The sequence below is a fragment of the Episyrphus balteatus genome, chromosome 1 (genome assembly GCF_945859705.1).
Source record: "Episyrphus balteatus chromosome 1, idEpiBalt1.1, whole genome shotgun sequence".
NCBI lineage: Eukaryota > Metazoa > Arthropoda > Insecta > Diptera > Syrphidae > Episyrphus > Episyrphus balteatus.
The window spans coordinates 115,095,612-115,123,531 of record NC_079134.1 but is presented as its reverse complement, the minus strand read 5'-3'; the positions used below and the strand labels follow the sequence as shown (position 1 = coordinate 115,123,531).

General features: G+C 31.5%; 1 protein-coding gene across 1 annotated transcript; it reads right to left on the bottom strand.

Annotated features, from left to right (window-relative positions):
- Positions 1 to 15,888: 15,888 nt before the first annotated feature.
- On the bottom strand, positions 15,889 to 27,447 carry LOC129909987 (uncharacterized). Its single transcript, XM_055987195.1, has 7 exons — positions 27,346 to 27,447; positions 26,954 to 27,280; positions 20,808 to 20,926; positions 18,333 to 18,547; positions 17,907 to 18,010; positions 16,365 to 16,479; positions 15,889 to 16,308 (listed from the first exon to the last, which is right to left on the bottom strand). The coding sequence occupies exons 1-7, from the start codon at positions 27,445 to 27,447 to the stop codon at positions 16,193 to 16,195; spliced, it is 1,098 nt and encodes a 365-aa protein (XP_055843170.1). The 3' UTR covers positions 15,889 to 16,192.
- Positions 27,448 to 27,920: the final 473 nt, after the last annotated feature.

The following is a 27,920-nucleotide window of genomic DNA, read 5'->3' as shown; positions in this document are numbered from 1 at the left end:
TGTACATCCGAGAGTTTTTGTTGAGATCCGTCCGGTAAGTTCATGGAAATTCCGTTATAATTGGGAATTTTAAAAATTCATGAACATGATTATTATAATTGTTTTAAACGTTATTGTAAATACTTTGAAAATCATTAGTGATTAATTGTGAAGGGAGTGTAATTCCACCTTCTGATTCTTTCACATTTATTTTCACAGTCCCGTTATCATTATTATCGGGTGGTTTTTCTGCCGCCCGCCACTTTCACTCATCTTTCGATGAGTTTTTTTTTATTTTCCTGCTTAGGCACTTTAGTTTATAAAACAGTTCTATTTAAAACACTTTAATAGATTTTAAACCACTGCTTATAAAGCGGCCCATAGACAAGACACTTGTGCGCACATTTGTGTGTACACCGCACCACAGAAGGCACACCGATCATGACACCGACACAAAAAAATCAAAAATTTTTGATTTTGTGGATCCGGTATGCACACAAGTGTTGTGTGTATGGGCCGCTTAACTTATTATGATTTTATGTATATCTTTTTTTTTATTTTATTTAGAGTCACAATTGAATACGTCTTGTCACGAGAGCACAACCAAAAATCATATAACAAGTAAAGATGTATTGTAGACAATATTCTGTGCCAGAAAATTTCAACGATGCAAATTCGCGATGGGTCCTAACATGTGTCTAAGAATTAAATTGTTTAGCAACATTTAAAAATTCTTTCATTTATGAAGTAGAAAAGAGAGGGTTGATTTTTATAGATGGAGTGCATTGAATGGGAGAGAGCGAGATAGTATTTAAATGTTGATACAAACAAGTGCGAAGGACGGAGATGTAAGTTGAATAGGAACAAATCAAAACAAAAAGGATCGTATAGATTTTTTTTCACAACTGGATTGCTTCGCACAAGTAGGGCGCGAGATGGCTAGTTTTAAAGATTGATGAAAAAAAGAAGAAAAACGACTTTTGCAAGTGACTATGGTGTGCTTGAGGTGGGTATGGGTAGGTACATATATGTGTTGTAAGCAGAAGCAGGTTGATAAGTTTTTTTGTTTGGTTCTAATATTTTTTCGATCCTAGTTAGATATTTAGGTATTTTTTTAAGACGAGGGTGGTTTTCTATTTCTATAGGTACCTATTTGTTTCTCTTTTTGAATAATCGCAAGGCACAGGCGCATTGCTTCTAGGTAAAAGAAATTCCCCTACCTATAATCACCACTTTGTCAAAAATCTACTTCATGTTTTAGTTTAAAAAATCGTTTATAACTTGTTTTTGAAATTTTCTAGAATGTTTTCAATACCTTCGTTAGCTTTACAATAAATTTATCTACCGATTAAAAAAAAAACTGCTTTCTAAAACGTTGCTTTTAGAAAATACCCACTTTTTTATTTACCCTATTTAATGATTGAATTTTTAAAAATTCTTTAGTGGTATTCCCCTTTACATTATTACCTTTCAAATAAGTTATAGAAGATTTTTGTATTTCCAATAGTTTATTTTTAATTTGTGGAGAACGGCACATTATTAAATAATAAAAAAAAAAAAAAATATATAATAAAACTTATAATAACATCCACCCTTATATAATACTTACCTCCTAATAATACAATAACAGCATAATAAAACATACTTACCGGAAAATAATATAATTGTACCTACAAAATAAAATAAAGTAAAATAATACTTACCTTATAATAATACAATAATAATATAAAAAAACATACTTACCTAAAAATAATACGACCTATAAAATAAAAAAAAAAGGAAATAAAATATAATAATATACTTACCTTGAATAAAAATAAACTTATAATAATACTTACCTTATAATACCTCAATAACAAAAATAACAACAACAATAATAATATAGAAACAATAACAATACAAACAACAATAATAATAGAAACAACAATAATAAGAGTAGCAACAATTATAATACAAATATAAACCATACAATACAATGCCACAACCAAACAACAACAAATGCATAGTCTTTCCATAATTTTTCTTTCTTTACGAAGTACCGCTGCCCACCATGTAGGCTAAGCATAGCAACGATATGCTTGGTGTGAAAGAAAACCAAATCATCCATCACGATCACCACACAACTTGTGCTTGCAGAAAATTTAACTGCTATATGGTATGATTCTATTTCAAGGGCAGAATTCTTGTTGCCGAAAGTTAGCGGTCCACTATATGGGCTGATCGTGTGCAACGACATACGCAGAGAAGAACAAAAAAAAAGTATGCAAGTGCAGGTTGTGTGGTGATGGATGATTTTTCCACCGTTGATCATTAGCATTGAATCGGGGCGGTCGAATTCAAACTTGAAGTAAAAATTTAAAAAGAAAACTAAAAGAAAAAAAAAAGAAAGGAAGAAAGACAGATAGTAAAGAAAAGTGTTGTTGCGTAGTGCCGGCGGGTCGTGTCAATTTCCCTCTAAGATAAAAAAAAGTGCCTAAACCTATAAACCTAAAGAAAAAAAAAAAGAAAAAAAAATATATAAAGGTATATTATTATTATTATACTTACCTGTCCTTACAGTGGGACAATTGAAAAATTAAATGGACCTCTAAAAAGGGAAAAACAAAGTTTGTTTTACAAAAAAAAAGTAAATACAAAATTGTGAAACTAATCTAATAAAATAAAAAGAACCTACCTAATTAACAATTAACAAAAAAAAAACAACAAAAGAAAAAATATACTTACCGGATACCTCCCCTGAAAGAAAACAAAAAAGTTAATAAAAGTAAAAGAAACAAAAAAAAAAAAAAAACAATAAAAGCAGCAGCAGAACACCAGCAACAACAGCAGCAGCAGCGAACCAGCAGCGGAGCAGCAATTTCCCCTAACAATAGTGTCCCCGTGTACCTACCCCTTTAAAGAAAATCAAATTCCTCTTACGCCCTCTCGTTTGTTGTGTTTTGTGTGTTTAGTTTTAAGTTTTTTAATTTAAAATAGATTTAAATGAAAAATGCACAAAAGGTATAAAGGTGTTAAAAAGTGTTTAAAAAAAAAAAATTAAATTAAAAAAAAAGCTTAATCGAAAATGAATGAACAAAAAAAAAAGAGATTTCTTTAAATAATTTTTAAATTTTGTCACTACAGCTCCAAGTTCCAGAGCGGTGCACTGCTGCGGAAATTTTAACATAAAAGCGAGTAAGTAAATTTTGAATCCACTTAATTATCGAATTTCTTATTTTTTTTTAGATGTTCCACTATTTCAAATTAAATATTTACTCACAATAAAGAAACAGAAATATAAAGCAATTACCCAAAAAAAAAAAGAAAAAATTCAATAAAATAAATTAGATCATACTATATAATATATAATATTAATATATATTATATATATTAAACACACCAATACTTACCTACACTGAAAAAAAAATTCAATTTTTGGGATGAATTCGAAGAGATCTTTTCTAAAGATCATAACAATAAACCGCCGTATACAGCGTCCAATTTCAGACCCAAAAAAATACACAGTTTTGGATCTAACGATCTTGATGAAGCCGAAATCGATTTAAATAATAGGTGTGTTTTTATTACCACCGGGCTTAACTGGTTAAAAAACGCTTCGGGACTTAGCGAGAAAAATTGGCAGCACTGCATACTAAATGTTCCGAAATCAGCTGACACAAAAAAATATAAAGTTGTCATATTTTTCGCTTTTGGTTTTTCTTGTGTGTTTTTGAAAAAAAAAGTTTAACTAACTATTAAATAAATATTTAATATAATAATTGTCATCCCAAACATCAGTTTTGATGTTTTTAAACAAATTCTAAACAATTTACGAACAAGTTAATTTGGTAGCACAGATTTAAATCTGTTGAAAAAGTTAAGCCCAGAGAATTCTCCGGGATAAAAAAATAAACCCAAGGGGCTAAAGTGTTGTTGCATTTAACATGTAAATTGCTTAGCCCCGACTGCGTTTTTTTAGTCCAGTTAAGACCAGTAGTAATAAAAAACACACCTAATACAGGGTGTCCCACAGTCACCGCCCCAAATAAAAACCATGGATTCCTGAGGTCATTTTAAGTCGAAAAACTTAAGAGGTAATTTTCTCGTTTTCGTCCCGTTTTCGAGTTACCACGGTTTTTATGATTTTTGCTACCTTGTCCTTTAACTGGCCTTATCTTTGCCAAACTACTATTGATTTGAAAGATTTTTTTTACGACCAATCAAGAATTTATTACAGTTTTAGTTTGTCTCAAAACTTTTTTTCCTGCGGACAACCGTTTCTCCACAATTTTGCATCAAACACAATTTTCTTCGTTTTTAAGTTGTTTTTTACACTTTCATATCATTTAAGTCAAAAAAACACGTTAATGAGTATTCATTTTTTGTGCTTTTTATTAAAGCCCCGTTTATTTTCATAAAGAAAATAAGTTTTATTTCATAAAAAAGGCTACTGAAAGTAATTAAAAAAAAAAAACAAACTGAGTGAATTAAAAAAAATAATAATTTTTAAATAAAAAATTAATTTAAATGAATTAAAAACTTTCTCTGAGCTATTGTGGTTAAGAAAAGAACAAATAGATAAAGCTCAGAAAAAGTTTTAATTCATTTAAATTAATTTTTTATTTAAAAATTATTATTTTTTTTAATTCACTCAGTTTGTTTTTTTTTTTTTTTAATTACTTTCAGTAGCCTTTTTTATGAAATAAAACTTATTTTCTTTATGAAAATAAACGAGGCTTTAATAAAAAGCACAAAAAATTAATACTCATTAACATGTTTTTTTGACTTAAATGATATGAAAGTGTAAAAAACAACTTAAAAAACGAAGAAAATTGTGTTTGATGCAAAATTGTGGAGAAACGGTTGTCCGCAGGAAAAAAAGTTTTGAGACAAACTAAAACTGTAATAAATTCTTGATTGGTCGTAAAAAAAATTTTTCAAATCAAACGTAGTTTGGCAAAGATAAGGCCAGTTAAAGGACAAGAGAGCAAAAATCATAAAAACCTTGGTAACTCGAAAACGGGACGAAAACGAGAAAATTACCTCTTAAGTTTTTCGACTTAAAATGACCTCAGGAATCCATGGTTTTTATTTGGGGCGGTGACTGTGGGACACCCTGTATAATAGAAGTCCTAAAAACTTCAAGAAAGCGACCTGCTGAAACTCCTGTTGCTTCATAATTACATTTTTTGCGAGAGGTTTATTTACATTATGTCAACCAGATTGAACAAGCCAAAAAATCTCGCGAAGTTTTTAAAAATCTAATGGAAGAAATTATTGAAAAAATTGAAAGCCAAATATTGTAAGAAGTTAAAGTTTTTTTTGTGTATTATCTATAAATTTGTAAGATACTTTGTATCATTTGTAATTACGTTTTGTAGTTTCCTCAAACGAAAGCTTTTATATTAAAAACATTTTTTCTAAATCATCAGGTTTTTGTTCAAATGTGTTGTAATGAACAATTGGGTGACCTTCGCTTATATAACTTTCCCTGATGGGCTCATTAAGATTAAGGCATATATTATGCAGTACACATCATGCCAATATTCAATCTGTTCGGTTCATATCCAGATCCCGCAATCGCCGAAATCTCCCGAACAATAAGGCAAAACTGTTTTCAATTATTACTCTTGTAGAGGCATGTTTTTTGTTGAAATTTTCTTGTGCATTTGTAAGCTTTCGTCGACGCATAAATGGTGGAATGCACCAACTAAAACAGGGATACGCTTTATCCCCAAATATGTATTCTCCGTTTGGAAAGAAAGCCTTTTTATCTTCTCCAACTCTGAGATATAAATCACTATTTTTAAAAACTCTTATGTCTAGGACAGAGTTTGGCCAACCAGAGTAGCAGTCTATGAATCTCATTTTCGAGTCACAAATACATTGTAAGGTCAAAGAACAGAATCCTTTTCTATTTGTGTACACTCGTGTTTGTGCCTTGGGTGCTTTTATTGGAACATTATGTTCCATCCACAATTCCGATAAGATTTTTGAAGGGTGATATTCTAGCAAATTCTTTTTTTGTGACAATAAGCTCTGCACCACTTGATGTGTTTCGGCGCGATCATATTAATTGCATTGACCACTCTAACAAAAAATCTTGACAAGTTGCTTTTGGACATATCGAACCGCTCACAAACCGACCTAAAATCAACAAATTTTCAAAAATAAGAACAGCTTGTTTGAAAAATACTTACCTGTATGAATCAGGTGTTGCCAAAAGCCAGATAACAGCAAGGAGTTGGGTTTTTATGTCAATCTATTTCCTACCGACGCACTCCACCTGCCAATTCTCACTTATTTCTTGTAGAATCAACTCGAAGGCAACTCTCGTTAATCGAAAGTTTTCCTGGAACTGCCTTTAGTCGTAGGCCGCTACAACAGTATCCACATAATTTTTAATTTTCACTATGACTCTTCGGACTTGAAGCATTCAAAATTTTCTCTTCTGATTCGGAATCCGATGAAGAATTATCAGAATCGCCAAACGACCATTGTCGAATCAATGCCGCTGTTTGGTTATGATTCTAAAAATATTAAATAAAATTAGAAACATAATTTAGTTTCGCACAATAACTTTTCCTTTACATTTTCGATTTCCAGTTGTTTTAACACATTTTCGCCAGAAGTACTTTTTTCTTGTTTATTCATTTTCAAAAAAACAAATAATATATGTAATAATAATAAAAAAAAAAGAAAAACTATTTTAACGTATATTCACGTAAACTAATAACTTTTTACTTTATTTTATCCAACAAGCCCAAAAAGAAATTTCTCACAAACACAACTTATTTTTTTTTTTTTTTGACATATCAACAAAATGTAACATTAGTCGTTCCTAAATCGAAGTTGACATTTTGTAACAAAATCTAACAAAAACAAATACAACGATTTTTTTGACACAACAAACAAAGTTAACTTTATTCAATAAAAGAACGGATCACAGGCCGTTCTTTTCTGCATTAACCACGCATGAATGCAGGTATGTGCCAGGCAATTTTTCTTAAAACTGAACATTTTTGTCTAAATAGGTACTTTATTTTGTGTTTACAATTTTCAATACATATACTCCAGTCAAAGCGTCGGAAAAAAGGGCCTCACCTTGCGCAGAGAGGCACTGTCAGTTTTTATTTCATGGATCGATAGGGGTATATTTAAAAGACTTAAACCCAATTTCTCACCACCTGATCATTCTTTTTAGCGGAGTTATTCACAAAAATGCATTTTTTGGGATATTTTACTTCTAAGCTAATATCTTTGCTCCAGATTGTCGTAGACCAAAAAATAAACATACATTCTCTTCCTTATAATATTTTCTATTGTTGTATGTAATTTCATTGTATTTGAGTGAGGAAATATAAAATGGCAGCCATTTAAAGTCAAATTCTTGTTGTTAAAAAACACATTTTTGTAATTATTTCGAAAAAAGCTTATATCATGATTGACATTTTTCTAACCTATTTTGTAGCCCTGTTTATGTCCTGCATTTTATAGAAAAAAATGAGCTCTTTATCACCAAAGATGGCCGAGCTATTGATAAATGAACGCATGCAAAACCGGTGCGAAAACACCCAAAAATATCGTTTTTTGGGAATAACTCGACTTCAGAATGTCCTACGGCAAAAAATAAAGCAATGAATTGTTCGTTACAACATTTTCTATCAATTTAGTGAGCAATCTTTTTGTTGAAGCAAATAAAAAAAAGTAATATTAAGTCAAAGTCGTTTTTTTGTTTAGCAAACTCTTGCCTTATTATTTTGCAAACGGTGCGAGTATTGGCTAAGAAAATAAAATTATTATTGTAGTCCTTTAAATTATCTACAATTCAAAAAAAAAATTAGCTTTCTACGACCCACGGGAGCCGAGTTATTATAATTTTAAGAAAGCATTAATCAGTAAGAAAATTCAAAACAATTTCCCTTGTTTATGATTCGAATACTAGTTCTCAGTGAGAGGGGTTGTTTTCATTGTTTCTTGTTATAAGAGAATTTGTCTTATGTTTTTTCGTTGGTCATTTGGACCTTTTTTAAAAAATTAATTTCTCGGCTCGTGTGGGTCGTAGAGACCTAATTTTTTTTTAAATTGTAGATATTTAAAAGGACTATAATAATATTTTATTTTCTCAGCCAATACTTGCACCGTTTGCAAAATAATAAGGCAAGAGTTTGCTAAACAAAAAAACGACTTTGACTTAATATTACATATTTTTTATTTGTTTCAACAAAAAGATTGCTCACTAAATTGATAGAAAATGTTGTAACGAACAATTCATTGCTTTATTTTTTGCCGTAGGACATTCTGAAGTCGAGTTATTCCCAAAAAACGATATTTTTGGGTGTTTTCGCACCGGTTTTGCATGCGTTCATTTATCAATAGCTCGGCCATCTTTGGTGATAAAGAGCTGATTTTTTCAGGACATGAACAGGGCTGCAAAATAGGTTAGAAAAATGTCAATCATGATATAAGCTTTTTTCGAAATAATTACAAAAATGTGTTTTTTAACAACAAGAATTTGACTTTAAATGGCTGCCATTTTATATTTACTCACTCAAATACAATGAAATTACATACAACAATAGAAAATATTATAAGAAAGAGAATGTATGTTTATTTTTTGGTCTACAATCTGGAGCAAAGATATTAGCTTAGAAGTAAAATATCCCAAAAAATGCATTTTTGTGAATAACTCCGCTAAAAAGAATGATCAGGTGGTGAGAAATTGGGTTTAAGTCTTTTAAATATACCCCCATCGATCCATGAAATAAAAACAGACAGTGCCTCTCAGCGCAAGGTCAAATGACGCTTTGACTGGAGTAATCGGCGAAGCGAATTTTATTTAACTTCTTTAGAGATATTTTAGTTTTTCTGCTTTTTCGTTTTTTTTTTAACAGTAACACGTTTTCGTATGTTATTTTCTTGAAAGTTTTTTTTGGCATTGTTTAGCAGCAAAGAAAATATTTAAAGAATTTGTAGTTTCGTAATTATAACGCAGAAAGGAGACGATATGGGCCAGGGTTGAAAAATGGTCTTTGAGTATTGTATCGAAAGTGAAATAAAAAGTGTATCGAATTGTACTTTTTGAATCTTTAAAATTTTATTAAAGAACAGTTCGAAAAATTTACTAAATGAACGAAAAACTTTAATATAAACGAAAAACTAAATTTTTTTTTTTCAAAAAATTCAGTAAAACTTTTGAGGCAATTTTTGATTTTGTTCTTTGTTCCTGTGATCCAATTTACAGTTTACAACTGCAAAACACTGATGTCTCATTACAACTCAAAACTTTGGTCTTATCAAATAGAACTTTAAAATATAGGCTTTAATCTTATCGTCAATGGCTATGAAAATTGAGGTAAATTTTCCCAAAAAAAAAAAAAAAATTATAAAACCTAACCTGTGCCAATTTTTTTTTAAATATATCTCAAATGTAAACAAAAAAGTAATGTCCATAAAAGTAAATTTTATTTCTTTGAAGAAAATTAAATAAAGACTTTAAATTCACCCTTAACCGTTTAATGTTCTAATCAAATCGAAAAGAAAAAATTGATCCAGAATACCTTTTACATTGATATAAGCGGAAGGACAAAACTGTATCGAATTTATAGTAATAGTGTATTTGTGTACTTTAGCCAAGCCAAGTGTATCGAAAAAAGTACAATTTTATCGACTTTTTCCAGATATGGGCCCGTTTTTTTTTTGGGGAGCACGTTATATTTTGCTAAACATCATACAAAGCTGGGATGGGAAACTCTAAAGAAAATAAAAATGAGAGAAAGTCAAAGTGTAAACTTAGAAATGAATGTGGAGAGCAGGTGGAGATTTGACGTAATTCAAATTCTTTGATTCAATTAAAATTCTAGATAACTAAAAAAATGAATAACAAAATTTGATTTGCAGATACCTTCGTGATTCATGCAAAACTGAATATTTTTATATTATGTGAATACAAAAAAACTTAGCTTAACATTGAAAAAATCAAATTTTTTATCATTAAAGTTACGTAGGTAAAGGTACCTATTCATTTTCTCACCGCCCTAGAGGTAGAATACTTGCCGCGTTTTTTTTTACGTGGTATCCCCAGATTCCGTTTAGAACCTTTTAGTTTCATATTTAAAATTTTGAACTTTGCTCTTAAAAGAACCGTTCCGTCACTGAATGATTTAAAAATATCTAGTTCCTTGTGTTGCTCATAAGGAGAAGACAAAGTTATTTTTGTCATGCCTTCGCGTTTGAGATATTGGACTACATTCGACCGGTAGCAAAAAACTTTCAAATTCTTACCAAAACAATCAATTGTTTGGTTTAATATTTTTGTGAAATTGTCTGTACGGACAGTTAATCCCCCTTTTGTGGTCTCTTTGTATTGTCTTTCTTTAATTAATTTTTCAAAAATATAAGATTACACATCAGATTTGCACATACATTTACGCGAAAATATGCAATCATTATTCTTAAAGAAGGATTTAGCAATATATCCAGCGAAATATGTTTTTGCTGATTCGTCGATGGTAGCATGTTTTGTGAGGACTTCCTTTGGATTCTTCGGTATCGGAATCATCTAACTCGCAACAGTTGGAAACCTCAATAAATTCCTCACTTAGATTTAAAGTTGAGCTTTCTAAAGATTGCATAATACATATTTATTTCTAAGAAGTTGAGTATAAAATAAATAAAGTGTTTAAAGTGCGAACCATGCTCAATAGAAATCGTGCTTAGTGGAATTTTCTCGGAATCATCACATAGTTCAAGTGTATTTTCTAATGAAATCTAAAGAAGGATATTTGTTCAATTTGTATCTACTTTAAAAATAAAGTGGAGTTTCTACAATACTTACTTTCCACGTCCGTCTTACCTATTTAAAAAAAAACTTCTGTTTCAGATACTTGATAAGATGACATCGGAGCAGAAATATTATAAAAACACATTTGTTTAAAATTTTTTTTAATCTCAAGCACGACGGGTTTTTCTCGTAAGAACCTCTGTTGTTTCTTACGACCGAAATAATATTCTCCAGGCAGTCAGTATTTAAAGGGGGAGTAACCAAGTACTCTTGCCCTTCACCTTTAGTGTGTTCCCGTTCCCACAGTTGGAGAGCTCCGTTTATTGTTTGGCGAACGCCGTTGAAACAATACACTGGTCCAGATTTGTCCCTTTTCCAAGTGGGTATCCACTCGAAGGATTCTTTTAAATTGGATAGAATATACTGTTGGCTATCAGATATTGCACACTTGCCTGGGTTTGGGGAAAATTTGTTGTTGCTGTTGAGGTTGTCAAACAGTTTGTTAAGTCTATAAAAACAGTTTCCAGTACTTGAAGCCACGGGCTTTTCATTATCCGGAAATAAATTCGTCGCTGCAGCTGCGAAAATTGCAGTGGACGAATGATTGCTAGTTTTGCTCTTATTTTTTGGAAATTATGCGGTTTGATGTGGGCCTCAGTCAGCTTATACATGGATCGAATTGAACCATTATCAGCATACATTTTTTTTTTAAACTACATCTTCGTTTTTTTAAAGCTGCTCTGTTTAGTGCACCCTGGTCACATTCAACGCAAACCACCTCAATACCTTCTTTTACCAATAATTGGATGGTGGTTTTGATTATTTCAGCTAACTGAGTACCATTTACAATTCCATTGTAGTGTCCAATTATCTTTAAAAAAAAACAACAAAAATAATCTACCTCATCAAATAACTACCACATATAAATTTTAATTTTAAAATATAAACTACACACATTTAAGAATATATAAGCTGGAACTCAATATATTTCCTTGCTTGGGTTAATCCAGTTAATAGTTTTTATGGAAATATTTACTAACAAGAAATATTCTCACCTGTTTTCATGATTTATTAAGACCTCGCAACATAGAAAGAAGGCAATGGCTTGCTAATGATTAAAATCTTCCAAATTCACCAAGGTCTTCAAATACATATACCATGTCATCTTTCGAATTGTATTCGAGTTCAATTTTAGTGCTCATTTCATCGGACACATTTTCTGTCAATATATTATGGAGATTTTAAAGCTTTAACTTGAGCATTTGAATTATTTCTCCGGAAATTCCTGTTTCAAATGTGATGACATCTTACCAACGATGCATGGTTCTTAATGAAGGCAGTAAAAATCCTTCACTCTGCAAAAATTTATAAAACGAAGGGGATTTTTAATCTAAGAAACATCTCTTTTTCTTCGGGATTCCATCTGGCATTTTTTCTGTGAATTAATGAAACTGTTTTGTTTCATTTTTCCAAAGTTTCATCGACAATACCAGAAACTGCTTTTTTGAAACATTCTTGAGGCTTAATTTTTTGCTCTTTTGGGGGAGGGGATTTGAGTAGTTCATCCATTAGGATTTGTAATTCTGGATTAAAGTCATTTATGATTTTGTGTTCGTTCGAAGGATCTCTATAAGTTGAGGTGGAACAGTGTGGAAACTGTTCTTCTATAATTTCAGTGCATGTTACTCCCTGAAAGTTTTTGAAAATATTTTCTTAAAATGTATGAGGTGAAGTTTTATTTATATCTCAAGGTGTATTGATATATATATTAGAAATCAAACCTGACGAAGAGCCATAATTTTTCTTTTTTTTAACATTTTCCTAATTAACATATAAGTTGTAATCAGTAGATTAAACCAAAAAGGTAAGATTTCTTTTTTTTATTTATAAATAATAACTTAATAACAATAACATAATTTGATAATGTTACTTTTAAAGGAAAAAATTATAAACAATAAAATTAGGTAAAAACGGATGCACCAAAGATTTTTTTGAGTTGAATACATTTAATTTTGTTTGTCTCGCAAGATTGGTGCAAAATTGTGTTTTTCATGCATATCTGACTAACTTTTTATTTTTCTGAGAAATTCTTTATGAAGTTCTTATTTCACCGCTCAACACCCAAACAATTTCCAGACCGTTATTCATTATTCCTGACTTATTGGAGGGTGCTGATCGGCGCTGTTCCTAGAAAATGTATTTAAGGGGCCACCAATCAAATAACAAAAAATAATATACATTTGTGAAGGGTCCAGGGGAAAAACAGCACAAGTCCATTCCAAATCATTTAAAAAAAAAACGTATATTTTAAAATTTATTTAAATCTTAAATTAAAAATATTCAATGTAGGGACCCATAAAACATTATGCACATGAGAGCACCAACGAAAGAATGAAAGAAAAAATTAAATTTTATAAATGAAACTACCCCCCCCCCCTAAACCAACTAAACTAAATCTAAAATACAAGTATCTTGAAAAAAAAAAATTATGTGACAATACCTACGTTCACCAGAAAACAAATTGAAACAAAAAAATTAGTCACGAACGATAAATGTACGTGATTATGTTATTACTTATTAGATAAAAAAATTATTTCTTAGCAAAAAAAAAAAAATAATTAAAAAAAATATTCGACTGACGTTGGATTTGAGTTTTGAACTGCTGACCTCTGATGCAAAAGATAAACTTTACACACTGCTTTACGGACTCTATGAAAGTGTGGTTGTCTTAAGAGAAACTTGACTTCATATGACTTGGCCACTTACCACACTGCTAACAGGCTCAGGTGGAATGTGAGCATACGCAGCAGTGTGCAACGATTTATCACGTAAAAAAAAAACAATTGAAAACATGCCCTTGTTTTTTTTATTCTTTTTCTCAACAGCCCTTGCAGAGGTGAGAAAATTATTCCATTCACATTTATGTCATTACAATAACGAAGAAAAAAAATAACAAAAATAATAAAAAAAATATTAAAATTATTATAATTTTAAGTGGAGCGATTGAATATAATTCAATATAAGTTCAAGTGACCTCAACTCCCAAAAATTTATAAAGCTTTATACATTTTTGGGAGTTGAGGTCACTTGAACTTATATTGAATTTTATTTCGTTACTTTCGTTCATCTCTTCACTTTTTTGTTCATTCATGGATTTTGCTATATAACCATGAACCACTGCTAAACCTCAACTTTACCACCGAAGAGCCAGATTTTAACCTACACTCATTTAGATTTAGAATAAATCTCGAGATTTATCCTAAATCTACCTAATTGGCTTAATCTCGGATTCAAACATCTTAAATCCTTTGTGTTTTGAATACAAACTTGGTTTTGGTCTATACAGAGACTTGATAGTCAGAATGACCTAGGAGTGATTTTTGACTCCAAAATGAGTTTCTCACTTCATATAGACCATGTCATTTCCAAAGCTAACTCAATGTTAGGCTTCATAATTCGAAATGATCTTTACACACTAAAAACACTATACTTATCTCTTGTTAGACCGCTGTTAGAATATTGTTCCGTTATATGGAATCCCTACACTCAATCGAGCATTTATCGTATTGAAAAGGTTCAGAAAAAATTTGCAAAGTTTGCATTGCGTAAAATTTATAAAAATTCAGATGTTCCATGTTATGAGACTTATAGACTTAAAACCTCTCGTTTTGGGAAGAAAATTGTATTCTATCCTTTTTGCTTATGATGTCCTCAGCTCTAATATAGATTGTTAAATGTTCAATATTTACGCACCAGCTCGTAACTTGCGCCCAAGAGATGGTGATTTTTTTACATGTTCCTTACCATAGTACAAGTAACGCTAGACATTATCCAATCACAAATGCTTGTATAAATTTCAATGAATTTGACTCAGCTATTGACTTTAATGTAAATAGAAATGTAATTAAGAAAAATGTATTAAGTCTATTGTAAAAGTTTTTTTTTTTTATTATTTAAATATCTAAGATGTATGTAGTATATATTTATTGTTATTAATGTTGTCTTTGAAAATTTTTGTAACTTGATTGACGAAATAAATAAAGAAATAAATTTAGGGTAAGTGGAAACATAGCATAACACAGCGTCTCTACTGAGCATACAGCTGCCCAACAGAAGAACAGCAATCCACCACAATTTTTTTCGCTGGGCAAATTATGTCATGTCGTCTCATTGTATCTTTCGTGCACGTGTAAGGTTTCGTTTTACCAACAGATTTAAGAAAAAACCTTTTTCCAAGACATGTTCATGAGCCGGAGACCGGACAGCGCGCTGTAACGAAGGTCTATAGCAAAAATTCAGCCCAATAGGAATTTTTCCGCAGATTTGGGCTAAAAATGCCTAAAATTACTGGATAATGCCTAAAATTAAAGATAATGGGCACACTTCTAATAGTCAAAAAAAGGTTGAACGTCAAGCTAAGCTCCAGCCGGGCTGCCATTGAGCACAGCCTTGGCATATTAAAGCAAAGATTTCGGCAACTGTATTACTGAAAGAGAGCTTGCTGTGAACTTCACAATATAGCAGGCGAAGATAACATTTGAAGAACCTGGTGCTGAAAATTTTGCACTGGTGCATCGAGAAATTGCGAGGGAAATATGGTTCCAGATGCAATTTTGCATCAAATGAACGTACCATCTCAAAGCGATAACAAAAAAATTCTTTTCAGGACTAAGAAGTATTTATAAAGAGATAAAAAAAATGTTTTGAAACTAAATTATTAATTATTATTAATATTACCTAAGGCGAGATATTCGACAGTTCATTTTCCTCTTTAAGTTTAATTTTTTCTGGCGAAGAAGAAGAAAATAGTTAAGCTGAACATTTTAGTTCGATCAGGAACAAACAAAAATATTATGGTTGAAATTCTTTTAACGTGAATCAATAGTTTCTTTCCTTTATTAAGTTGTGATTATGTATTGCATTCAAACATAAATAAGACTTATTTTGTACATTTTCAATATTCCATCGCTATCCGTAAATGAAGTTTAGACTGTGCAACTCAAATTTTTTTTTATGTTTAACTAGTGAAAGAAATGAATATGAAATCTTATCATTTAAGAAACAAGAAGTTTATACTAAAACAAAAAAATTATTTTTTCCACCTATACTAATTATTATTTTTATTGTTATAAAAAGTACCTGGCCAATCAATGTGGTTGTATTTCTTTGCAAAATTCAATTAAAAGTAGGTATGAGAATTTGACGCACAGTCCAGTGTTGCCAGAATATTTTCGAGGCAAGGAGCCGATTTCGAAAATCTTGGAGCCAAAAATATCCGCTTTCAAAAATGGTCCAAAAAAACCCAAAAAAACAATTAGGATATTGGTTGGGTCATACTTATTTAAGCAACTCTGTCAAAAATTACCATAACTGGATCTTATAATATAAATTGGAGCTAAACTTTTTAATTAACATTAATATAAGATTGTTTGTTTGAATTTCATGTGAGACCTATTCCTTCAAACCAAAGCAATGCCAGAGTAGACGAACCGTGAAATAGTATATAATCTCCACTGCACTTAAAACGCTAGATCCGAGAAGAAAACCAGCAGTTCCGCCAATAGATACTGAAAAATAGAACTTATTTATGTAATTTCATTGAATGTATAAAAAACAAACAAACCTAGTAAATCAGTTAGTGTAAAAATGATTTGTCTTCTGTATCTGATTTTTGGATTAGATTTCATCATAATGATAATTCCATTTTTTTTCATAAGAACTTCAGTTGTAGGTATGGGCTATTTAAAGAATTTATTATTATTTTAGTCGAATCAGTTCAAAACGAATGAAGGAATTTTTGAAAATTCTAAATAGTAGCCTGTTTTCACTACATAATTTCGCAAATAAGGTCAGTTAGAATTTCAAATGAGATACATAATTTGAGAACTTCACGATGTTCGAATTTTCCGTTCGAATTCTATTTTCCCGTTTTCAAATTTTAGCTGATCTGAATTCTGTATTCGAACACATTAAGGCTTGGCCACACTGGAGGGTACGCGGTAGCGGTACGGGTAGCGGCAACGATATTTCTATTAAAAAAATTCCACACCCGAACGTTGATGTGTCAGTTTGGAATTTTTTCCATACAAATACCCGTACCGTTACTTGTACCCATACCGCCTACCCTCCGGTGTGGCCAAGCCTTTATGCGAATTCATAAATGTTTCAAAAAACGAATGGAACTACAATCCGAAAAATGTTTCCCGTTTTTAATCCGGGTATCAATTAGCTACCGGAAACAATATTCTCCGTACGGATTCAATTTCGGTTTTCAAATTCGAACGAATATTAGAACAGCCGTGATTATTTCAATTGGTCTAGTGAAAACAGGCTATAACAGCCTGTTTTCGCAAATTAACCCTGTAATTTATTGACAATAGACCCTTTTGAATGGAACAAATTCGTTCAAGAGTTTTTATTGCTGATTATGATTCCTTGGCATGAAGAATACTCCAGTCAAAAGTGCTACTAAATCCATTGTTGGTCGGTTTTCAGTTTTGTATTTAACTCGAAAGCCAAGCCTAACTTGGAAATGGTTCATATACATTTTTCACAGAAAAAAATAAATCAAACGGCATTTCGTGTAGGAAGCCGGTACGTCCAAACTTTGTAATAAAATAAATTAGAGGTTAAATCCTTTGATAATTTATGCAATTTTTAATTTTTTTCTGTCAATAAACGACTGAAATGTACCTTTTCAGAAATTGGCATTTTTTCTATATTTTTGATTTTTTTAGTTGAAAGCAAGTTTTTAAAATTCGATAAAATCGTAATAAATGGTTAGATTTAGACTTATAAAGTAAACAGACCTCGAGGGATTGATTTAATATACCTAAACAAAGTATGACAAACAAAAAATTTATTTGCCTTGCCTTGTGTGCAAATTTTGGGTATGTGTATTTTTATACATACCAGTGCTGCCGTTTTCTCAGAAATGCACCAACGGATTTAGGAGGAACTTTTGGCTTCAGCAATAAAAACTCTTGAACGAATTTGTTCTATTTTTGTTGCGGAGCTTCGGTCTATTAAATAGACTGCAGTTCCACTTCCAATTTCGAATTAAATAATTTTCTATACGATTTGAAACGAGACGATTTTCGAAATTATCTCATTTGGGTTGTTGTGAAAACAGACTTTGGATAACAAATCATATCATTTTAATTACGCTAAATATTTTTTCCAGAATTTCTGAACTTCTGCAGTTCTGTAAGCAGTTACACTTGATATCCAATGAGAGGTTTTTTATTTGGTTAATATTTTCGAATACTCCTGCGAACAAATAGAAAAAGTGAAAATTTAAATAAAATTCATTGTCGTGTATTTATCTCAGTCAATTTATTTAAGATATGGATATGGATTTTTCGGCGGACAGAATTTGTAATGGAATATTTTCCTTAATTTCTTTCCATGTCGGTTCCGCATGCATAATTAATAATTTAAATATACATATGTATACTATATTTCTACCCCTCTACTACAGCCGTTTTGAAGAGTTCACCTCCATTTCGGGAAACGTTCGTCTGGTGTTTGGGTATGTAAATTTAAGAAAACACTTTTTTTGTAACCCAAACATTCATTTTATTTTACTTACCGGTATACTTAGAGAGACATTCTTTCAAAACCGTGTAATGACAAACTGGCTTTAATGCTCCTCGGTTTGGATAAAAATGTGGAATACATTTGCACAATTTATAAGCTAAGTTTATTCGACACTCTTGTTGGCAGAGATTTCTTGTGTAGATGGGGAAGTGGGCCAAGTTCGATTCATGTGGAAACCGACATTTTCTCTGCTCAATTGTGGTAGACCTATTTAAAAATAAATCAAAAAGAGTCACTGTATTAATGCTTTACTTACTTATCAGAAGATTCTAGAAGCAAAAAATTTATTCTGTAACTGTAATAGTACTTGACAGTTACAATTCAGTTTGGGAGATTTGTACCTTTCGAACGCAAGCTCATGAAAATGTTTAAAATTTTAGCTGAAATTCAATTATATAGTTTGAATATTCCAAATTTGCATGGTTTAAAAAGACAAGGTATGATCATTAGAGCAGCCATCTTACAAAATGGGGTAAAAAGTTTTTGACGTTTAATTTGGCAAGGTCAAAAGCAGCAACAATTTCAAAGACAAATTTGTTTGCAACAATTTCAATGGGCAGCTGTCAAAACCTTGAGTAGCCATTTTTAAGTTTTGACAGTTCTCGATACAGAGTTTTTTCTAATGATCATACCTTCTCTTTTTATACCATGCCAAATTTGTATATTGAATTGTTAGGTATTGCAAATCCTGTCAAGATTTTATTAAGATGATATAAGTCTAAAAAATTGTCTATAGTTAAACCACAAAAAGTTTCATCCAGTGCAGGATTTGCAATTGAATCCTTGATGCCTCCTTTTCCACATTTAATTGAATGTGATCTAAAAGCAATAGATTTGTGTGGCTCAGTCAGTATTTCAATTTTAGATACATCGACACATGAGATGGACGCCCACCGACATATCATCCACAGTTTTAAACTGCAGGAGCTACGGCAGCTGAGGAACAATTTTCAAAGACGCAGAACTTCGTAGAGGTGGAGGTGTGGGACTGACACTTTAAACTCATCGTTGGCAAAAAGCATGCGGAGTCTACAAAATCTTAAGGCGATTTGGCCAAGGAGTCAGCCTCAACAAGCCACAGTCGCGCATTGTGTGCAAGAGTATAGTATACGGTAGGAGACAGGGTCGGACTGGCCATATAACTGGCTTGGCGATTGCCACCCGGGCCCTCAGCTATCCCATAGTTACAAAATAAAAATACATAAAGAACATGTACAAAACAAGCACAAACAAATATTTCAAACAAAGAAAAGGGGCCCGTTTAACAAATGCAGGCCTTTAGTCTAACTATTTGAAAGTTCTATTTATAATTATATAAGAAGTGAAAAGGTTTGGGGCCCCAAGGGGTACAATTGTGCATACCCTTGAACCGGAGCAGTGTCCCGGGCCCCACGTACATATGTCAGGGCCCCACGCTAGATTGTATGTAGGGGAGAAACAGGATGTAAGAAATAAACAACGAAACAAACAGATACCTATGACGTGCACTCCGTTTCCTTATTTTCATCTAAGATAACTTTTTTAAAGACTTAAATCAACAGAAAAGATACAAATTATAGGGTTTTTCGCGCACCATACTTGTCCTCGGGTCTTGCTTTTACCTAACATTAATGGACCCCCGTAAAAATTAAATGGGTTTTGTAAATCCCAAATACAAATTAAAATTATTTCAATTCCAAAATCACAGGCGATCTTTTGAGAGCTCTTCCACACAAGAGCCCCAAAGTAAATAAAAGGGCATGGGGTATTCTTTTGGATATTGCAACATGTTTTTTTTTAATCAAATATATTTATAAGGAAAATGAAATGTTTCCAGTTTCAAAAAAAAAACTCTGAATTTCTGAATGACTGCAAACCTGAACCAAAATTCAGAACTTTTGGAAATAAAAAAAAAAGCTTTTAAAATAATTAAAGAACAAGTCTCATAAACCTTTTATTTTCTTAGGATTATACAGGATTATTTTAACTAATTCTTTTGTCTATAAGTCTAAAACTCTTGACAAAAAAAAAATAATATGTAGTAATAAACCATACATCTAACTTCTAAACTTGGATTTGGATAAGAAACAGTTCACCTTTAACTAAGCCGATTTTAAAATCATAGCGTTTTTTAGATTTGGAAGTGAGATGTATATTTTATATTTTTTGTTAAAATAGAGCTTAATTCGGGTCTATTGCCTATTTGCAGTTGCAAGTTCAAAAATTTGAAAATCATTATACAGAAAGTTATTCCGCTTTTTAATAAAATGTTTGTGAAGAATTTTAAAATTTTTAAAAATAAAAATAAATATATTCCATACATTTTCTTAGAAGGAAAAATAAAGACAACAAAGACTCCCAACTAAAGCTTTGCCCTGAACCACAGCAGTTCAAGTTTTTTTTTTTCAAATGGCTCAGTACAATTTGTATACGGTCGGTATTTCTAAGAACATATTTGACAATTAAATTAATATCGCATGTAACTCACTTTCCAAAATCATCAGACGCGGTGATATCGTAAAGTTTACCTATACACTCGATAGGTATTGAAGTTGCTCCCATTCGTCTTTCGAAATTCATTACTTCGTGCGCTCCATGAACATAGACCTAAAAATTATTTATAAATTAAATACAATATAAAAAATGAAGATATTTATTTTTTTTTTTAATTTAATTTCTGCACCTAGTCCGGCAATAAATTCTGTGAAACTATTTTGAACAACCGTAGCTTAGAAGATTCTTTATAAATTAGATAATATGCATTTTTTTCGGAACAATCTTTAAAAATTAAAGCTAAATATGCTAAATATCTCTTAAACGATTTAGCCGATTTCAACCAAAATGTTTATACAGAAGCTAAAAAGTAACTGTTTTATGTAAAATTTACAAATTTATGAAACGGTGGTCGGCCGATCCAAAAATTTGTATGATAGAATAGAAGTTTTTTTTGGTACCCAATTGCCTTCAAACTCAAATATTTCCTACCGAGTCGGTATCGTTTTTTGTGTCGGTGTCATGATCGGTGTGCCGTCTGTGGTGCGGTGCACACACAAGAGTGTACACAAGTGTCTTGTTTATGGGCCGCTTTAGTACCGAGCCGAGCAGTATTGCCAGAGCCGGCTATTTATTTGACATCGTTACCAATTCCAGAAAAAAAGTCGAAGTAGATTTGAAGAAAAAATGGAAGTAGATTGAAAAAAAATCGAAGTAGATCTCAAAATATCCTTTTTTTTATAAAAATCTTTCAAAAAAAAATAATTCCATTAAATTTATATTAATTTAATAAAAATAACAAGCAAAAACAACTACAACCAAAAATTTGAATTCCCTCAAACTCCATATTTTGTGTAAAAATATATTTCTATAGGTACATTTTTTTAGAACAATTTTATGTAAAATACACTAGCCCAAAAAATTAAGGGAACAAAACAAAAAGTTTGATTTTTTATTGATTTTCAAGACGTGTTTCTCAGTGAAAAATTATCGTTTTAAGATAAAACAAACAGCATATGAACGCTACATTTTTCTTGTTTACATATTTTATAACATACAAAATCAGACTAAAAAAAACAAAAATTTTGTATTTTTGTGATCTTGAGATACTTTTAATGATGGCGTAGCAACACTTGAAGTCTTATAAGCAAAAGTTATTTGAAAATTAAAAAAAAAAGTTAAATCACATGGCAGAAAAATTTTTTACGTTTTTTTGGACCATTTTTGAAAGCGGCTATATTTGGCTCCAAGATTTTTCAAAATCGGCTACTTGCCTCGAAAATATTCTGGCAGCACTGGTACCGAGCCCAACCCGATTATTTAGTCGGCTGCCTGCGCCCACACATTACTCTGTCTGGGACCAAACGATTTCACAAAAGTACATACAAAAAAATATGCCCCTGAATTACATAAGAAAACCACAGACGTGCCATGGCATTGTTGTTGTAATTTCTTTATCAAGCGACGTACACATTGAATAAGAAGTACAGGAAGGGGTGTATATCACACCTATAGAGTTGGCGAGTGAAGCCACAAAAAAATAAAAAAAAAAGCAAATTTATATAAACTGTCAAAAATTTTATATAATCTGTCAAATTTCGAGCTCGTTTTCCAGGAGCGAACTCACTCTTATTGGTGATGACAAGGCGATGCAATCATTGACCGCCAATGTTTCAGCTAGTCTTGATGATTTTAAAACAATTTTCAGTCTGTTTTTAGTTTAGGAAAAAAACAGTTTAAAATTCGTATATAATTATGATGAAAAATAGCATTTATACGGAAGTCTCTCACGAGACCAGTTACATTTCTGTTGGCGCCCCTTGAGTGAACAATATATCTGCACTCCGACCCTTTACCAATACATGTGCATCTGTACAACTCACACTAATAAAAAGCGACTTCACTTATTTGGATAAACACCCTTTCCTGTACTTCTTATTCAATGGACGTACATCCCCCTACGACCTATCTGCCACACGATCGGTGACAGAGATAGACTGAACCTCAAACACAAAGGGTGTGTATTAAAAATATTCACAATACATAAGAGTTACCATTGGTAAACTTTCTTCGTTAGGTACTCCCTTTTTCTATTGTTTTTGTGAAAGAGCTTTCAGGATTAATGCTTTTTTAAGCTTTTAAAACGAAAGAAAGACATTAGTGTTGCCGTGTGGTTGGTGGATATCTATTTTTCGTTTGTTTGGAAAACAATTAATGTTAAAATTTTAACAGGGAAAATCATTTGGCGGACGTGTCGCGGGGTGTTTCTTGAATAAGTAAATTGCAAAAAGTTACTTTATTAGATACATCTTGGTGGTGTGGAAAAAGATAAATCTGGAGCGGGTCATCATTCTGCTTGTCAAAATTCTGTACGACAAAGTTCTGTGGGCCAAAATACTGTAAGACCATAATTCTGTATGTCACTATACTGTAAATACAAAATTCTGTATGTCAAAATACTGTATGAACAAAATACTGACTTGCAAAATTCTGTTTTGTAAAATTCTGTACGGCAAAATACTGGGGTCGAATTACGGCATACGTCAGTGTTGCCAGAGAATTTTAGAGGCAAGGAGCCGAATTTTAGAAATCTTTGAGCCAAAAATCGCCAATTTCAAAAATTGTTCATAGAAACTCTGATTAATGTATTTTGTACGATTTTTTTAAATTTTTTATTTATCATTTCTTTCCAACTTCAAATTAACTTAGATATATGATAATGATATATAAAAAATAAATAATACTCGGTATTAAATTTATCAGACTTCAAGTTAGATTATCTAATTTTTATTTTAGTAATAAATAACAAAATAAATATACACTGTGGAAAAGTGGAAACAAAATATGAGGCGTTCGGAACAATAATGGGTCAAGTCCATTTGAAATTTGTGCATTCTTCTGACTTTAAAGAAGCTTTTTCTCAGAAACTGAAGGAACTTTTGAAATAAATGTTTCACAGATCGATAGCTCTATATCTCCAAAATTTCTTTCTTTTATTTTATTTGAAATAAAACGAAATCCCTAATTTGTAAGACCTTAAAACATCCAACCTAAAGAGAAGTGGACTTCACCCATTATAATTCTGAACGCCTCATATATGAATGAAAATGGAAGTAGGTACATTCACAATTGCACTTTTCAGCAAGACGTGTCAGATTCTACTTCGAAGAAGTTTAGTTCTACTTCGAAGACTTTTAAGGCGTGATCATAATAATCAAGTACTTTTATTATAAAAGTTTTTAATTTTGAAGGAGCCAAAAATCGCCAAATTGAAAAATTAATGAGCCAAATTTTGATCAATCGGAAATCAGAATTTGAAGGAGCCAGAGAAAACTTGAAGGAGCCGGTTTGGCTATAAATAGCCGGTCTTGGCAACACTGGCATCCGTTCGTTAACGAATGGATGCTATGTGTACCTCTTGTTTTCCAATAATTAAATAGAGATGGAAATAGTCAAAACGTTAACGTATGATCGTAATCGTGTGCTGTAATTCGAGCCCTGTATTCAATACAGTATTTTTTAAGAAATTTTCTTTGATAAAAAAACACATAATACTAGCTTTAAATATAATTATTGACAATAAAGTTGTAATTTTATACAAACTAATTATTAAAGTAAAAAACTAAATCAATTCTAGGAACACAAATCAAACTTTTCATACATACAAAATACATTTTACAAAAAAAATGTCAAAATCAATATAAATTTATTTTTTTTTTTCAATCCGTTTTAGGTTTGCAACGTGGTTTAATTCAGATTGTTTTTTAAATAAGTGTAGAATTTTGTTTTCTCTCTCCTTTTTCCGTAGCTCCTAATAAGGTACCTATATTAATTAGCATTAGAAGCTTGCCTCTTTATTAAATTGTCTTTTAGAAAGCCATAACAAAACCTCTTTTATCTGTATTTCAAAGTTCTGCGCGCACTTTTTTACATTATCAAAACTATATTTTTTACATTATTTTTACAGAATTTTGAAGTACAGAATTTTGAAATACAGTATCTTGACCATCCAGAATTTTGCTATACAGAATTTCGACTTTCAGAATTTTGTTGGTACACATATAGAATTTTGACATACAGTATTTTGGCATACAGTATTTTGAATACAGAATTTTGCAACATGCAGCATTTCGACCCCAACCCAGATAAATCTATTTTTCTTTCTTTTAAAAATTTGTTATTGTGTATTTTTCGATCATACTTGAAACATTTTTATGCAAAGTGCGGCATCGCTATGAGAGCTTTTTGTTGTGATAGACTTATGCGTTAAACATGATGCAGAGCGAGATGCAAACGTTCTATCTTACCAGTACTGGCAATTTTTGTTGCACAGAGTATAACTTGACGTACAACGTAAAAGCAACAAAACATTGGCATTATTGAAGTTGAAATTTAAGAGTTTACTTGAACCACAGAAATACTTAATATGTACCTACAAAGAAACGCAATTTGACGCTTTTGGATTTACAACTCAAAAACATTCACTGAATCATTTTAGTTCCATCAAGTTATTAGAAATGCCTATTTTTCCATACATTCGTCTCTGTTTTTATACACCTAAAGCCGAATTTTTAACAAAACAACAATACAATTTAGTACAAATTTAATCCTCCTGTCATGTTCAAGTACCTACAAAAAGAACGAATCGTTCAAATTGTGAAGATTGTACTTTTGTCCTTGTGGCAATGGGTTGGATCACACAAACTTGCTCAAAAATAAGGTGGTATCCAAATTTTAAGTTATTATTACTAAACTATACAAACAAAAAACTATAAATCAAGGGGCACGGTAGTGCCCAGCCAAGTTCTCTAGCAACTTTGGCACTACACCCTTATTTACAGGAAACAACTCAGGCCATTTTCGACCCCCCTCTAACTTCCACACCAAAGATGCTAGAAATTTCAAACTCACTACATTTGTTGAGCTCGTAAAAACCAAACTCCTCACAAAATTTCAGCCTCCTACGATGAGTAGTTTCTGAGATATAGGGCTTCAAAAATCGCAAAAACCGTAACTGACTCACTGACTCACTGACTCACTGACTCACTGACTCATTGACTCACTGACTCACTGACTCATTGACTCACTGACTCACTGACTCACTGACAGATCATCAAAATTATGGAGAACTTCCCGATATCGTAGAAACTTGAAATTTTACACGGTGATAGGACTTGTGGTGTATACAAAGGAAAAAATCGAAAATTTGAGATTTTCAATTCAGGGGGCGTGGCATCCGCCCATTTCCGCTGAATTTTCATCATATATTATAGAGCACTTCTGATTATCGTAGAATCTTGAAATTTGGTAGAATGGTAGAGCTGGTAGTTTATACAAAGGAAAAAATTTAAAATTTGAGAATTTCAGCCAGGGGGAGTGGCAACCGCCCATTTCCGCTGAATTTTCATAAATTATTATAGAGCACTTCTGATTGTCGTAGAATCTTGAAATTTGGTAGAATGGTAGAGCTGGTAGTTTATACAAAGGAAAAAATTTTAAATTTGAGAATTTCAGCCAGGGGGCGTGGCAACCGGCATTCACGCTGAATTTTCATCAAATATTATAGAGCACTTCTGATTGTCGTAGAATCTTGAAATTTGGTAGAATGGTGGAGCTGGTAGTTTACACAAAGGAAAAAATTTAAAGTTTGAGAATTTCAGGGAGGGGGCGTGGCAACCACCCATTTTCACTGAATTTTCATCAAATATAGAGATTTTATATTCTACAGCCATACCTTGCAAAAAGTAGTGAAATCACAACAAAAACATTACTGTTAAAAAAAGAGCCAAGTTCTCCTATGTTGAAATTATGCTGGCACAAAAAGTACTGAGATGTAAAAGTGTACCAAGTTCTAAGGTTTGGGTTCAAATTCGTATCAATAAAATTTTGATTGTTTACTTGGCAATTTTTGAAATAACTTTAAAAATCGATAATTAAGAAAAATTGTCAAGAGAACAATCAAAATTTTATTGATACGAATTTGAACCCAAACCTTAGATCTTTTACATCTCAGTACTTTTTGTGCCAGCATAATTTCAACATAGGAGAACTTGGCTCTTTTTTCAACAGTAATGTTTTTGTTGTGTAATGCTCTTTCACTAACAAGTTAATTGTTATCAAGATAATAAATACTCTCCTTACCACGATTGGACCTTTAAATCCCGTAAAAGAAAGTGTATCGTCTTGATCAAACACATTCATACTGACCGTCTGATACAATTCGGTTGTATCCTCATACGGATTTTTAGGTGGTTTTTTACCATACAGCAGATTACTTGTAGATAACTCATCTATTAAATAATTGTTAGTAGAGTAACATATTCCCCACTCGGTTAAAATTTGCTGACTGTGTACAAGCCAAAGATTGATTATAGCATGGAGGCGAATACTTTTTTCTGACACTAGAAGGTAGTTTTCAGTGAGATTGTAAATGATGTTCATGTAGTCCATTGGGTCGATATTGTGCTTCTATTGGAACACACTTTGTTAGTAAAAAATTTGTGTATATAGTACATACCTACTATTTTACTTACCTCAATGCTTGGAGCAACTTTTATATCCATAAAATTAAAGTAAGAAGAATTAGCCAAGGATTCCAAGAAGTCAAAAAGCTCTATTTTTTCCTGAACAGTCATATTTTTAGCCCTTAAAAGCATGAAAATATAACAGCCAAGTGAAATTTATCCATAAAAAATAAGAAATTTGTAAGTAAGTAAACTCTTCATGTTCAATGTTATAAATGTACCATTTAAAAAAAAAAGAAAAACAAAAACAAAAACCATCACCTTCAATTATTCGAATGACATTTCACCTAGCTCTTGTTGCAACTGCAACACGATTTCTCAAGAGCATTAATTAGTGGAGTAACTTAGGCCGTGTGTGAATTAGGTTAAAATGTTAGTTAAATTTTCTACCACAATTAAATTTTGACGTTTGGTTAAAAAAAGGATCAAATTTATTTTTTTTGCTGTGCGAATTGGGTTAAAATGTGTTAAATGACCCTACTAACAATTTTGCTTCTATATTGCTTTACAGAAGCAACAATTGCATTGTAAAGCTTTATAAAACCAAAATTGTTTGTCGGGGAGATTTTTTATTTGACACTACT